Source organism: Limulus polyphemus, unplaced genomic scaffold, assembly GCF_000517525.1.
Source record: "Limulus polyphemus unplaced genomic scaffold, Limulus_polyphemus-2.1.2 Scaffold2737, whole genome shotgun sequence".
NCBI lineage: Eukaryota > Metazoa > Arthropoda > Merostomata > Xiphosura > Limulidae > Limulus > Limulus polyphemus.
Genome location: NW_013668347.1, coordinates 24,427 through 39,763, shown reverse-complemented (window position 1 = coordinate 39,763; position 15,337 = coordinate 24,427). Strand labels below are relative to the sequence as shown.

Here is a 15,337-nt window from a genome sequence, read left to right as displayed (position 1 = left end):
AGTAATTGAATGTATGCGGACAAAATATTGTTGGCCACGTGAGACGTGAATTATAGTGTTTGTTATAGAGCGACTGTTGAAATTAAGTGTATCGTAAAGTTGTATTCGGAAAGAATAAACCAGTTTTATTAAGAAAGGACTTGTGTCACTAAAGTTTCGTCGGAACGAAGTTACGGAAAATTAACTAGCGAACGGAGACGTAACAATATGATACTAATGATGAATCATATATATATTTGTAAATAATTATTACAAGATATGTTAAATATTCTAATTCAACAGGACATGCACTGCCAAAAATCTTGAACTGTGTTATATTCAGTTCAGCGGGCATTCCCGAAAATAACTGTTACACTTTAATCTTGTAATTTTTGTTAATCATATATTATCTGATGACTGCCGATTCCTATGGGATAAAACTTCGTAGTTTCAATTGCTTACATACATACATTTCCATTGTAAAACTGAGCACGATATTAAACTTAATTTCTCTGTGGGTTTCTCATCTCATAGTACTTAATAACCGGATATTCGTGCAGGAAGCGAATGCCAAATGAAGAAGTACTGACAGGTAAGCATACAGCATAACGTGTGTTAATAAATATTTGTTGTAATGGTTTTTACTTTTGACGGGATTATTTTGGATTATTCGGTAAAAAAGAATAATACATAGTCCAGTACACGTAACAATAATGAGATATTGGAGGTATCTGATAAGAAGAAACTAATATTCTAGTGTTTCTAGCCACAGGAGGCAGAACAAATTTACATTTGGAGTTACCTCATTTGCTATGTTGAAATGGTGACTTTCTCTGATAAATATACACAAGTATTTATTTTCTATTTAAAGAGGCACTTCAATAATGAGTCAAAAGTTGGAAGCACGTTCTCACAGTGTTTCTCGGTTCGGCTGCCTAGCTTCTTGCTTTTGTGTGTGTGTTTGTTTCTGTACTAGGCTTAGGTAGGCTCCTGAGCCAGCAGCCCCAGGTATAATCTTCCCTTGCGCCCATGTTGCTTTGGTATGGTTCCTGGCCCATTGAGCAAAATAGGTACAAAGTGAAATTTACTAAAAGGTCATTCTGTGCTGTATTAACTAATTGACTGAGAGTAATAAACAAACTGTCTAAATCATGAATTTATTACACATTACCTGACTAAGGGATTAACACATACATAGCCTAATTCGCTTTCAATATGTGAATCAACTTGTTTTTTAAACTTTTATGATGGTTCTAATAACATTAAACTAAACTTCTTTCTGTCTTAACAAATTTCTAGAAACGTCTAGATTAGAAACATAGCCTAGACTAGTATTTAGAGAATTAAGTTTTAATTTTCTGTATAAATGAAGGTGGTATTCATTGATGAAGAGAAAGCCTAAGCTTAACCATCAGATACTCTCATTGTAATAAAGTGTTGTAAGCTATATCTTTAATGTTTTAATATGCTAGTAAGAGGGCATAGAAAGCCTAGGAAGTTCGAAGGATGTGACGTCAAGTTCTTCTAGTACACTCGAACTTAGATTATAAATACAACGTATCGCGAAGGGTCTGATTAGTTAGAGAGGTAGTCATTTCAAAATAGAAAATGAACCAGTCAGTATATTAGTTATTTCCATTATTTTGAAGTAAGTTGATTTGTTTTATGTTCTTTAACGTCCTTTGTAATCTAGGCCTACAGAAAACTTACAGTAGTGTACAAGCGTTCACATATCTAGAAACCTCACCTAATTTAATATGTGGAATAATAGAACTTATTTGTTCCACACCTGTTACCAATACTGCTATGCCACCTGTTACTATTGGATGTTCCTGGACTACTCCATCCATGGAATTATCAAGTCCAGTATCGGGAGTTATCTGGCTAATTCAACATTGGCCAATCGGGAAACCAACAGACTATGAAGGGAAGGTACCATGGCAGTCATACCAAGCTCAGTTTGAAATAATTTCCAGAGTGAATGGTGAATAACAAGCTATTCAAATTGGTGCCCATAAAAAAGGACTAGCTTTGAGGACATTAAGTAATCTTTTGGCAAAAAGCTGTAATAACTACCAAGTATTGGTAGTCACCTTATCCAACATATTTGGAGTGTAATACAAGAAAAAAGTTTCCAGAGTAAAGTTCCATAAAGGGGAGTTGAAGGGTAAAAAATACATTACTTGAAATTGCAGAAGCTTTGGAAAGTCTTGCCCAATTATCTTACCTGGACACTCCTCATGAAATGATGGATTTGTAGGCTCATGACCAATTTATATACGCTATAACAGGTGATGATATGAGGATCAAACTGAAACAAAGTAGATATGTGCCCTTAAAGGACGCTCTGCAGTTAGTAATATAACTAGAATTCAATAAGGTTGCAGATGAACTAATAAAGGTACCATCTAGAAATTACAGGAATATCAGACTCTGCAGTATTGCATTGAAACATTATCCCTTACAGTAATATTCTAGAATAATTGAAATAATTAATTAGACAGTTAGTTGAACAAAATAGTGGAAATAAAAACAAAAGATAATAGATGTTTCAAGTGCTAATGAGATATCAAGAAAACAGGAAGTAGTTGGATTTATGAGGCGAATTTCACCAGGGAATACCCCATCTAATATAAATTAGAAAAGAAGTTCATTATTTGCATACAATATTACACAAGTCCATGGGCTTATTGGTAGAAACCTTGCAGTATGATGATTGAAACTATTTCCACAGCTACATTTGTTTGTCCCAATTTGTTAATGAAAGATGTACAATTGCCTTCAGAGATGAAGAACGAAGAAGGCTTGATGCAGACAGCAGATGGACATAAAGTTCCAACAAAGGGGATATTGGAAGTTACTCTTACTATAGAAAACTACTATATGCCTCATGATGCGTGTATTCATCTCAGTTTGTTAATGAAAGGTAGGAAATTACCTCCAGAAATGAAGAAAGCAGAGAGGTTGATGCAAACAGCAAGTGAATATAAAATTTAAGTAAAAGGGAAGTTGGAAGTACTCTTACTGTAAGAAGCTTCTCTGTGCTTCCTAAAGTGTGGGTGATTGACATCGAGGAATAGTGCATTTTTGGAACTAACTTCATGCAGAGACTTGAATGTAAGATCAGGCTTCCTTCAAGTAGCTTCATAGTCTATGACCAGGAAATAGCTGTGCACTAAATTGGGTGAAAATTGGAACAGTGATCATTGTGTCACCAAGTAGTGAGATACTCATATCAGGAACTAAGAACAATAATTCTCCATCCAGTGACTGGGGCATATTGGAACCAAATACTCCAACATATCATGATGGATTGGTGGTTGGAAGAGCACTCCTGGATGTGAAGAATAAAGATGTCATACATGATTTTACCTATGAAAGATTCAAATAGGTTTGTGAAAAAGTAAAAGGTAACTATAGTGTAAATGCTGATGAAACAGGATTCCATCAAGGTGGCATGGTACGGCTGAACAGTTTTCCTCACGAGAAAGGACAAACTACAAAGTTAAGTAGGTTTTCAGAGGAGATCCAAGCCAAAAAGTCATCCATCATTATCATCTTCGGGAATACTTTAGTGAGAAAACAGCCAACTGGGTAATTCCAGAGAAGAACTTATCTGTGTAGCTTCAACTTGTGGAGAAAGCAAGAGTTCTTGATGAGACTGATTCTAGAAGATCATCAAGGAGGGAGCCACCAGTGGATTCTCTCAGTCATCTATCTATGGAGAAACCTCCAATGACAAGACACCATCCAATACTTATACTACAGGCCTCGGAAGAAGCCCAACAAAACATCTTGATGAATGCACGAGTTAGTGCTCTATTTTATTTGTTGTATTAGGACTGGTCAGAAAAGGGCAGTGTTGTAAGATATATTTTTAATGTTATAATTTGTCAACTAGAGGGGTTTGAACACATAAAAAGCTCGTAAGATTGGCGTCAAGTGTTTTTCTAGTGCATTCAAATGTAGATTACAAATATAACATTCCGTGAAGCGTTGCTAGGCTAATTAAAGAGTGTAGAATGATTTCAACATAGAGAGTGAAACAGTCAATGTGTTAACTACCGTGGTTACTTCACACAGTTGATTCGTTTCACTTTAGTTAACGTCATTTGTAACATAGGCTTATAGCAAATTTATGACAGTGTATAAATGTTCAAATTTGTAAAAACGTTAAAGGAAGAAATAAAGTAATTCATTATCGTTACATGTACTGGATGTTGAATTATTTTCACCAGATAATATACTACAGCAAAGGAATGGAAAAAACATAACATGTTTTTTTTATACGAATTAATGGGATATTCGTTCAGGAAGAGGAAGTTCAAAGGAAGAATTTTGCACATAAACTGATAATGAGGCTAGAAACGCTTAAGAGCAAGTGTGTAATGATGTAAACTGATAATGAGGCTAGCAACCCTAGAAGTTTAGGAGCAAGTGTTTAATGATGTAGTGTATACAATTGCCAGAGTAGCTGAATGTATCATAATTGCAAAAAGATCAGTGATTAGAAAAATATTATCAAGGCTATACGAAAGTTTTTGAAGAAATAAATTTAATTTGTGCAACAGAGATGAAAAATGTCCACACAATGAAAACCTTTTTTTTTCATTGTTTTGAAGAGTGAAGTGTCTAAGCAATACAAAGAAGGAAAATGTCCACACGGTATAAAGTGTTGTTGTAAGGTGTTTATTACATGTATTTGAACCATGCAGAAAAACAAGAAAGTGTTCACACAATACATATTTTTTAAAGACTTTTTCTTGTGTGCTTGAAGTGTTCAGCAGAGAAGGGTAATGTCCACACAGTATTAAGTATTATTGTAAAGTATTTTTCTCGTGTATTTGAAGTGTTCAGCAGAGAAGGGTAATGTCCACACAGTATAAAGTGTTGTTGTAAAGTATTTTTCTTGTGTTTGAAGTGTTCAACAGAGAAGGGTAATGTCCACACAGTATAAAGTATTGTTGTAAAGTATTTTTATCGTGTGTTTGAAGTGTTCAACAGAGAAGGGTAATCCCTTCTCTGCTGAACACTTCAAACACACGAGAAAAATACTTTACAATAATACTTTATACTGTGTGGACTAATGTCCACACAGTATATTGTTGTAAAGTATTTTTATCGTGTGTTTGAAGTGTTCAACAGAGAAGGGTAATGTCCACACAGTATAAAGTATTGTTGTAAAGTTTTTTCTCGTGCTTGAAGTGTTCAACAGAGAAGGGTAATGTCCACACAGTATATTGTTGTAAAGTATTTTTATCGTGTGTTTGATATTTTTCGCAGCAGCTTTTCCCCCGATGTTTGTGAATTATGGTGAAAACCTGGAACACTGTTATTCTGCTCATTTTCCTTGACGCATTTCTTACCTGTGTAATTTCCTTTTAGGTGCAGTTATCTTTCTGGATTTATACTCTTTACAGATTATACAAAGGGTATAATTTATCTGTTTCCGTAGTACTGCACAACTTTATTTTCACCATATATCTTAAATGTTATAATAAAAAAAATGAACAAAATTAGATAAGAAGCAAGTACAAATGTTCATGAAGACATACAACCACAACAAACAATTGGAATAATAAGTGGACAACGATACAGGGAAGATAAGAAACAAGTAAAACTGTTCATGAAGACATACAACCACAACATACAAGTTGAATAATAAGTGGACAACGACACAGGCAAGATAAGAAACAAGTAAAACTGTTCATGAAGACATACAACCACAACAAACAAGTTGAATAGTAAGTGGACAACGATACAGGGAAGATAAGAAGCAAGTAAACCTGTTCATAAAAACATAAAACCACAACATACAAGTTGAATAGTAACTGGACAACGACACAGGTAAGATAAGCAACAATTAGAAATGTTCATAAAACCACAACATACAAGTTGAATAGTAAGTGAACAACAACACAGGCAAGATGAGAAACAATTAGAACTGTTCATAAAAACACAACACACAACTTCAATAGTAAGTGAACAACAACACAGGCAAGATAAGAAACAATTAGAACTGTTCATAAAAACCACAACACACAAGTTGAATAGTAAGTGAATAACGACACAGGCAAGATAAGAAGAAAGTAAAAGTGTTCATAAAAACACAACACACAAGTTCAATGTTAGTTTAACAGACAGATGACTTTTTTTTTTCGATTCAGAGCTTTCAGTCCCTTTATTAAAGTTTCATTTTGTAAAACATGCATATATAGTAGTTCCTTACAGAAAACAACTTAGACGTGGTTAGAAGTATAAGGTTTTCTTTTGGTCACGTTGCAGGCGGAAGGCTTCTCTCCCTGCAAAACAAAGAAAATTATAACTACTGAAATTACAAACTGGTTTCTAAACTTGGTTGAACTAGGGTGTTTCCAAACATAAATAACTGATCATGTTCCCTAGCATAACCTCAACAGATTATTAAACATAATCATAACAACTGATTAGTTGCTACAATGGAAATATCAGGCCACTAGAAATTACTAAAACAGATATTTTTACAAAAACAATTTTCTAACACACGAATAAACAATAAATTTTCTAAACTGGACTTTGTGACGTGTATTAGGATAACAATCTGGTCACTACAATACTTATATCTTATCACTGTTTGATATTAGATACACATGATGTAATCACTGGACCTCGTGATGCAAAATGGACGTAAATACTGTACCAGCCAAATCACTACATTTGTATCTTCTGATTGGTTTTCATTACACACATGATGCACTCACTGGACCTCATGACAAAAAATGGAGATTGATGTTTAAATTATGATTACATTGTACAGATCATCTTTGCCCATCTGTAAATCTATCTACCAGTTGCACTATTGAAGTTTCTTGAGCTCTGCTTTCAATTATTTGTTTCATTTTTTGTGAAATATAACAACGTACTTTTTTATAGTTAATACACGTGTTTTCTAGGTAAAAATATACGCGTACTGCTTTTTTATTTAATATATATATATAAAACACAGTTTTGTCTTACTTTGTATGTTTCACAGATCAGATCGAAAAGATCATTTTGTGCTTGATCCTGAATTTCCTCGGTATGAACCTATAGACAACCAGAAAAAAAAAAAGAAAAACAAAAGTGGGACTTGATACATAAACTTTCTGTGGACTCAGTCATAGTAGTCGTCTGTTTTTATATTAATTCTTATGATCTAATACCACACACTAATCATTAATTGATATCCTTTAACACACTAATCATCTCTGTAACGGTAATCTTGGTACCCTGCTACACATCTATATTTGACTTACTGGTATCCTGGTAAACATTTAATTTCAACTGATTGATATCCTGGTAAACATTTAAATTGGACTTACTGGTACCCTGATACACATTTAAATTGGACTTACTGGTACCCTGATGCAAATTTTTTGGACTTACTGGTATCTTGTTATACCTCCAAATTGGTATATATTAGTTTTTTTATTGGTGTGATGGTCACACTTTCATCCCAGCAATTTTTAAAAATATAATCACAGGATCCAATTAGAAGCTTTAATAATAATTATATAAAATTACCTCCCCATATATGCTACAAATAAGCAGTTAAAAAAGAAACTCATTATGATATCATACGTTTCATTTGCAAATGTTATATCATGATACTGTTCATTAATGATCATCATGTTTGAATGTGTCACAACTCGTTCGTATTGCGATGATGTCATAGTTTTCTACACGGTGTACATGCAAGTGTATCCCTACTTAACTTGTAATTTACAGGATATACAGATAAGATAGTAATGCTTGTTTACCTTGTTATGAATCCCTACTTAACTCGTAATATACAAGATATACAGATAAGATAGTAATGCTTGTTTACCTTGTTATGAATCCCTACTTAACTTGTAATCTACAGGATATACAGATAAGATAGTAATGCTTGTTTACTTTGTTATGAATCCCTACTTAACTCGTAATATACAAGATATACTGATAAGATAGTAATGCTTGTTTACTTTGTTATGAATCCCTACTTAACTCGTAATATACAAGATATACTGATAAGATAGTAATGCTTGTTTACTTTGTTATGAATCCCTACTTAACTCGTAATATACAAGATATACAGATAACATAGTAATGCGAGTTTACTTTGTTATGAATCCCTACTTAACTCGTAATATACAAGATATACAGATAAGATAGTGTTGCGTCAGCGAGATTACGTGACTATTCTCACGCCCTCTGCTTTCTAGAACTATTCTGTACCTTGGCGAATGCTCTAGCATTTACTAGATATAGGGTAGTCTGGTATATAAAAGAGGGTGACAACGTGACAGAATGTATGTGTAGACAGTGAGTAATTGATCTGCAGTCAGAGAGTATTATTGAGCACGTTCGTTGTTATAGGGTTTGTTTTAGCGCGATTGTTGAAATTAAGTGTATCGTAAAGTTATATTCGGAAAGAATAAACCAGTTTTATTAAGTAAGGACTTGTGTCGCTAAAGTTTCGTCGGAACGAAGTTACGGAAAGTTAATTAACAAACGGAGCCGTAACAATAGTAATGCTTGTTTACTTTGTTATGAATCCCTACTCAACTCGTAATATATAAGATATACAGAGGAGATAGGAAGGGTAGTTTACTTTGTTATGAATCCCTACTTAACTCTTAATCTACAAGATATGCAGATATATTAAGGCTAATATACTTTCTTATCAATCCTTACTTAAGTTTTAATCTACAAGATATAGAGATAAGATAGGAAGGCTGGTTTACTTTGTTATGAATCCCTAGTCTACAAGATATACAGATAAGATAGGAAGGCTGGTTTACTTTGTTATGAATCCCTAGTCTACAAGATATACAGATAAGATAGGAAGGTTGGTTTACTTTGTTATGAATCCCTAATCTACAAGATATACAGATAAGATAGAAAGACTAGTTTACTTTCTTATTAATCCCTAATTAACTCTTAAGCTACAAGATATACATATGATATATTAAGGCTAATTTACTTTCTTATCAATCCCTGCTTAACTCTTATGCTACAAGATATATAGATAAGATAGTAAGGCTAGTTTACTTTCTTATCAATCCCTACTTAACTATTAATCTACAAGATATACAGATGATATATGTATCTAAATATTGTTACGACAGTGGAAGTCACGTGACTCTGGTACAACGTCATGAGTTTCTTGAAGGATCTGCGAACATCACGAATATCCTAGTATTTGCTAGACGCCCTCTATTTTGGTATATAAGCCCGGCAAATAAAGCGGAGATAATAATAGCAGACGGAGATTTAGAGACAGATAATCCAGTCAAGTCGTAAGTAAAGTGAGTGAATCGTTGTGAATTATAGCGTGTGTTTAAGTTAAAGTGACTGGAAATTAAGTGTTTTGCAAAGTTGTATTGAGAAAGAATAAACTAGTTTTATTTATGAAAGGACTTGTATCTCTGAACTTCTTCGGAAAGAATTTTTACGGGAAATTAACAAACGACCAGAGACGCAACAATATGATTCCTCTCTCACAACACTTACACCATTCAAGGTAATCCACGGTGAGTATTGGTGAGGGGGGTCTAAAGAGAGCGTTTTCTTAGCCATTTCATACTCTAGGTTATTTCCGTGAGTTCCATTAGCACAGGTAGAAATGGCTTCCCAATCTAATTGTAGAGACTCGGCACACTGAAAATACAATGCAAGTTTCAGGAGGTTAAAATCAGTAGTTATTTCCTAGTGTACATATTTAACGATATTCGGTGTCTTTCAGATGACATATTTAAATCATCATACTTTCTGAAGTTACAGTTTTCATACACGCAAATATACAGTTCTTATTCTTCAATGATGTATTAATTACTAATTTCTTATAAATTACATGGTATTCTAACAAATAAAAACCTTTTCTCCAGCCTGCCAAGGTTCATCAGCAGCAGAAATGCACTGGATGAAATTCAAGCTGGTTTTCGTGCTGGTGATATAGAAAAGTCCACACGTCTGTAAAAAAGTAATGAAAGTTTCACAAATTTTTAACAACCTTCCATTATTTTTCATACAAAATCCACTTTTCCGACCCCTTAATAATTTTCTCCAAAAGGACAACAATTCTCTATTAAACATATCAGAAGAAATAACAATAACTTTATCAAACTATCATAAAAACAAAAATACTCACTAGAACATTTAAAAACTACAACAATAATACTCTATCATTAAAAACTATCACAAAAAACAACAACTATACATTAAGACTAGTGCATGCTAACCGTCTCACACGTTATCAGTCATTTTCAAGATTACTTTAGTTTAAGTATCGTGGATGGTGAGCTCTCCTTTTCAGGGCTACCAACTAACACACGTTTAACAGAACCATTAAGGACTACTTTTGCCAGTTTTTAAACATTAACATTCGCTTGCAAGACTACTTATCGTATACTTTTTTTCAGGAATGTTTAAGCTAATTACTATACGTAATTTCAACAACGTTTTTTCAAACTATATTTTGTTAGTATTCTCACCTTTTTACATTCGTGACTACTTAGTAGTCGCACACTTAATGTCAGCCTTTTCTTGATTTTTGTTACAACTGGTTTGTGTGGTTTTCCATAGGATAAAGGTACAGAAAAGTTATCTTAAATATGAGATTGCTTTGTAAAAGATCAATAGAAGACCAGACTATATATATAGCACTAGCGTATAGCTGTCAAAAATGGCGGGACAAGTACAATCACCCCCCAACCCAGTTACTGTGGTTATTATAAGTTATACGGACAATTTCCATCAAACCTAACCCAGTTACTGTAGTTATTATAAGTTATTCGGACAAATTTACTCAAACCTAACCTAGTTACTGTGGTTATTATAAGTTATTCGGATAATTTCTATTAAACGCGAGGCTAACACTAAATTTTAATAATTACTTTCAGATGCTTTTAAATTTGGAAGTCGCTGTTAGCTACGTTTTCGGCCAAAGCCCAAATCAGGTCAAGTGGGAACAGCTGAATGACCAAAAAAATATATTATATTTCTTACCTGGACAATATTTGAATAACATTCATTAGGACCATGCTGACACGTGAATTTCCACTTGTCTCCATCTTTAGTAACCTAAGAAATACATTTATCTTGAAAAATTATTTTACAAATCTAACCAAATATTTTAATAAAATTAGAGAACAAAGAATCCTGAAAAATTATTTTACAAACTTAACCAAATGTTTTAATAAAACTAGAAAACAAAGAATCATGAAAAAATATTTTACAAACCTAACCAAATGTTTTAATAAAACTAGAAAACGAAGAATCATGAAAAATTATTTTACAAACCTAACCAAATGTTTTAATACAATTAAAAAACAAAGAATCATGAAAAAATATTTTACAAACCTAACCAAATGTTTTAATAAAATTAGAAAACAAAGAATCATGAAAAAATATTTTACAAACCTAACCAAATGTTTTAATAAAATTAGAAAACAAAGAATCATGAAAAATTATTTTACAAACCTAACCAAATGTTTTAATAAAATTAGAAAACAAAGAATCCTGAAAAATTATTTTACAAACTTAACCAAATGTTTTAATAAAACTAGAAAACAAAGAATCCTGAAAAATTATTTTACAAACCTAACCAAATATTTTAATAAAATTAGAAAACAAAGAATCCTGAAAAAATATTTTACAAACCTAACCAAATATTTTAATAAAATTAGAAAACAAAGAATTCTGAAAAAATATTTTATAAACCTAACCAAATGTTTTAATAAAATTAGAAAACAAAGAATCATGAAAAATTATTTTACAAACTTAACGAAATGTTTTAATAAAACTAGAAAACAAAGAATCCCGAAAAAATATTTTACAAACTTAACCAAATGTTTTAATAAAATTAGAAGACAAAGATAATAACAAAAGGAAATGGCAAATTCACTAGGTAAAAAAAAATCGTTCTCGTATGAACAGCCCGGCACTAATATACATTCCCTGTATGTAGACAACTGAAACAACAGAGGTGACAGTTACTGTTCCTTAAAAGAATCCTATCACATTCTAGGTCTGACTTAGGGATCAAGTAATTCAGTTCTATATAAACATTCTGCTTTGATTTCTGAACTCAATTATCTCGTGATTAAACATTCACTTTGTTCATTGATTTTTGGTATGGAAAAACTCAACACAAAAATAATCTTTATTTGTAATTTTAATTTTCCAGTAGAATGTGTTTCGGGTGAAGTCCCTTAATCAGGCGACTGGGACTATAATGAGTATTCTTACGATTTATAAGCATATAGAAGAGTTTTATTGATGGTGGAACATACTACATGTTTCAATATAACATTGGTCTAACTTATTCAGGTACTTTTTATAGCCGACTACGTTTTGGAGGAATTTCCTTCATCAGATGAATGGGATAATATTGGGTTAGTCCTATTCGCCCGATGAAGAGCATAAGCCCGAAAGGTAATGTAGTTCAAGATTAAAATTACAAATCGAATTATTTAGATGAAATTTTCCTTATTAAAGTCCTGTCAAAGTGAGTAATCAACGCAATGCTTTATTATTTCATATATATCTGCTTTAATTTTATCGATATGTTAGAAAACCCCATTTGTTACCATTTGAGCAAGAATACGACTCAGTGTCATGTTGAATTATAGTGCACGACAAAGTATATGTTTTGATTATAGTTGACTATAGTGTTAGATTATGGTAAATTACTCAAAATATTAATAATGGTTGGAGACGGCTTGAATGGGTAATGAAGAAGAACTTTAATATAAGTTTAACATAAGAGCAAATGTACAACGTTTCGACCTGATGATGACAAAACCTTGTCGAAACGTTGTACATTTGTAGCTAGTTTGTTGGTTCAGTTATCAGTATGGTTAGTGTCAAGTAGTTGGATGGTTCAGTTATCAGTATGGTTAGTGTCAGGTAGTTGCTTTGTTGTTTCAGTTATCAGTATGGTTAGTGTCAGGTAGTTGCTTTGTTGTTTCAGTTATCAGTATGGTTAGTGTCAGGTAGTTGCTTGGTTGGTTCAGTTATCAGTATGGTTAGTGTCAGGTAGTTGCTTGGTTGTTTCAGTTATCAGTATGGTTAGTGTCAAGTAGTTGGATGGTTCAGTTATCAGTATGGTTAGTGTCAGGTAGTTGCTTGGTTGTTTCAGTTATCAGTATGGTTAGTGTCAGGTAGTTGCTTGGTTGGTTCAGTTATCAGTATGGTTAGTGTCAGGTAGTTGCTTGGTTGGTTCAGTTATCAGTATGGTTAGTATCAAATAGTTAGTTGCTTGGTTCAGTTATCAGTATGGTTAGTATCAAATAGTTGCTTGGTTGGTTAAGTTATCAGTATGGTTAGTGTCTAGTAGTTAGTTGGTTGGTTCATTTATCAGTATGGTTAGTGTCAAGTAGTTAGTTGGTTGGTTCAGTTATCGGTATGGTTAGTATCTAGTAGTTAGTTGGTTGGTTCACTTATCATTATGGTTAGTGTCTAGTAGTTAGTTGGAACCAACCAAGCAACTATTTGATACTAACCATACTGATAACTGAACCAAGCAACTAACTACCTGACACTAACCATACTGATAACTGAAACAAGCAACTAACTACTAGACATTAACCATACTGATAAATGAACCAAGCAACTAACTACTTAACACTAACCATACTGATAACTCATTTATCAGTATGGTTAGCGTCTACTAGTTAGTAGGTTGGTTCATTTATCAGTATGGTTAATGTCTAGTAGTTAGTTGCTTGGTTCAGTTATCAGTATGGTTAGTATTAGGTAGTTAGTTGCTTGGTTCAATTATCAGTATGGTTAGTATCAAGTAGTTAGTTGGTTGGTTCAGTTATTAGTATGGTTAGTGTCTAGTAGTTGGTTGGTTCAGTTATAAGTATGGTTAGTATCAAGTAGTTAGTTGCTTGGTTCGGTTATCAGTATGGTTAGTATCAATTAGTTAGTTGGTTGGTTCAGTTATTAGTATGGTTAGTGTCTAGTAGTTGGTTGGTTCAGTTATCAGTATGGCGAGTGTCAAGTAGTTAGTCCGTTGGTTCATTTATCATTACGGTTAGTGTCAAGTAGTTGGTTGGTTGGTTCAGTTATCAGTATGGCGAGTGTCAAGTAGTTAGTCCGTTGGTTCATTTATCATTATGGTGAGTGTCAAGTAATCAGTTGGCTGGTTCAGTTTTGAAATATTGAACTTGTGTTTCGACGAAGAAATAGGAAATACGCTCTACGATTCGTTGCAAAAGAGTTAGCAGGTAAGTGAAATTGTTTCTTAACTATTCTACTATGAATTTAGGCCTATCAGCGAACATAAGTTAGCTTGCAGAACTTGCAATTGGACAAATAAATCGTTTTCGTTATCTTTCATTAAGGGACTAGATTTCACATTACTTTTTAACGAATAATTCTAAAGAACAGCAATAATAACGTAGTTAAATTATTTATATTATATTATGAATGAGTGAGTTAATTACAATAATTGACTCCTCTATTAGATTATTGATTATAGTCCAAAACGACTTAAAAAAATATTTTTTTTTTCGATTTGAAATAATAAAACACAACATGTTTCTTGAAATGGAGCTACAGATATAATAAAACACAACATATCTTAGAATTTTTCGTGTTTGAACCAACCTGAGCATTTCCAAAAGGAACAAGCGTCAGGTTCATCACTACTGACAAGTGAGAATAAGTTGGCCACAGTTGTCCTACGATGAATTGCCGACAGTAGGGACATAACGATTCATAATACAGGCCTAAGGAAACTGGAGGGGCATCAACCTAAATTAAGAAATCGCCAGAGATTATGAACTAAACACAGAAGTTTTTATTGCGAAATTGAAAACAAGTACAAGCTTTAGTTGATTCAGAAATAACGATAATATGTATGTTATTCTATATTAATTAATGTTGATATAATGCATTCATTTTTATAACTATTAAGGAAATTTTTCAGATGCTAATTGTTTTTTTTCATATTCTGTATCTTTTTCAGATACAGTCATTAACATTATGCATATTATTCAGGTACTTATATTAACTGGTATTCTGTACTTAATTGAGATACTATTATTAAGTTTATGCATATTATACATATAACATTTTGTTTTGGCAATATATCTGTATGTTGCTCACAATTTGTATACACTATAATATGAAAATAAGACAGATCCGGGATGAACTTTCACAAAACAACATTTTCTACACGAAAGTGGAACGAATCATCTCAAACAGGACACAAAAACAAATCAACATGATTAAAGTACACGCACACGAAACACGGGATATCCAGAGTGTAATATTTAATGGTGTTGTTACGTCTCCGTTCGTTAGTTAATTTTCCGTAAAAATTCTTTCCGAATAAACTTTACCGATA

The 15,337-nt window shown here is 32.8% G+C and overlaps 1 protein-coding gene across 2 annotated transcripts in view; it reads right to left on the bottom strand.

The window, feature by feature from the left end:
• Positions 1–6,103: 6,103 nt before the first annotated feature.
• LOC106467782 (gamma-interferon-inducible lysosomal thiol reductase-like) overlaps positions 6,104–15,337 on the bottom strand; it is a 12,905-nt gene continuing 3,671 nt past the window's right edge. The window contains exons 2-7 of one of the 2 annotated variants that reach the window (XM_013928158.2): positions 14,596–14,742; positions 10,987–11,061; positions 9,856–9,951; positions 9,493–9,639; positions 6,976–7,044; positions 6,104–6,281 (exon numbers count right to left, since the gene is read on the bottom strand). In XM_013928158.2, the coding sequence (XP_013783612.1) occupies positions 6,219–6,281; positions 6,976–7,044; positions 9,493–9,639; positions 9,856–9,951; positions 10,987–11,061; positions 14,596–14,742 (597 nt within the window). In that variant the 3' untranslated portion in view covers positions 6,104–6,218. The remainder of the gene's footprint in view (positions 6,282–6,975; positions 7,045–9,492; positions 9,640–9,855; positions 9,952–10,986; positions 11,062–14,595; positions 14,743–15,337) is intronic. The other variant, XM_022395970.1, reaches the window with a different exon arrangement.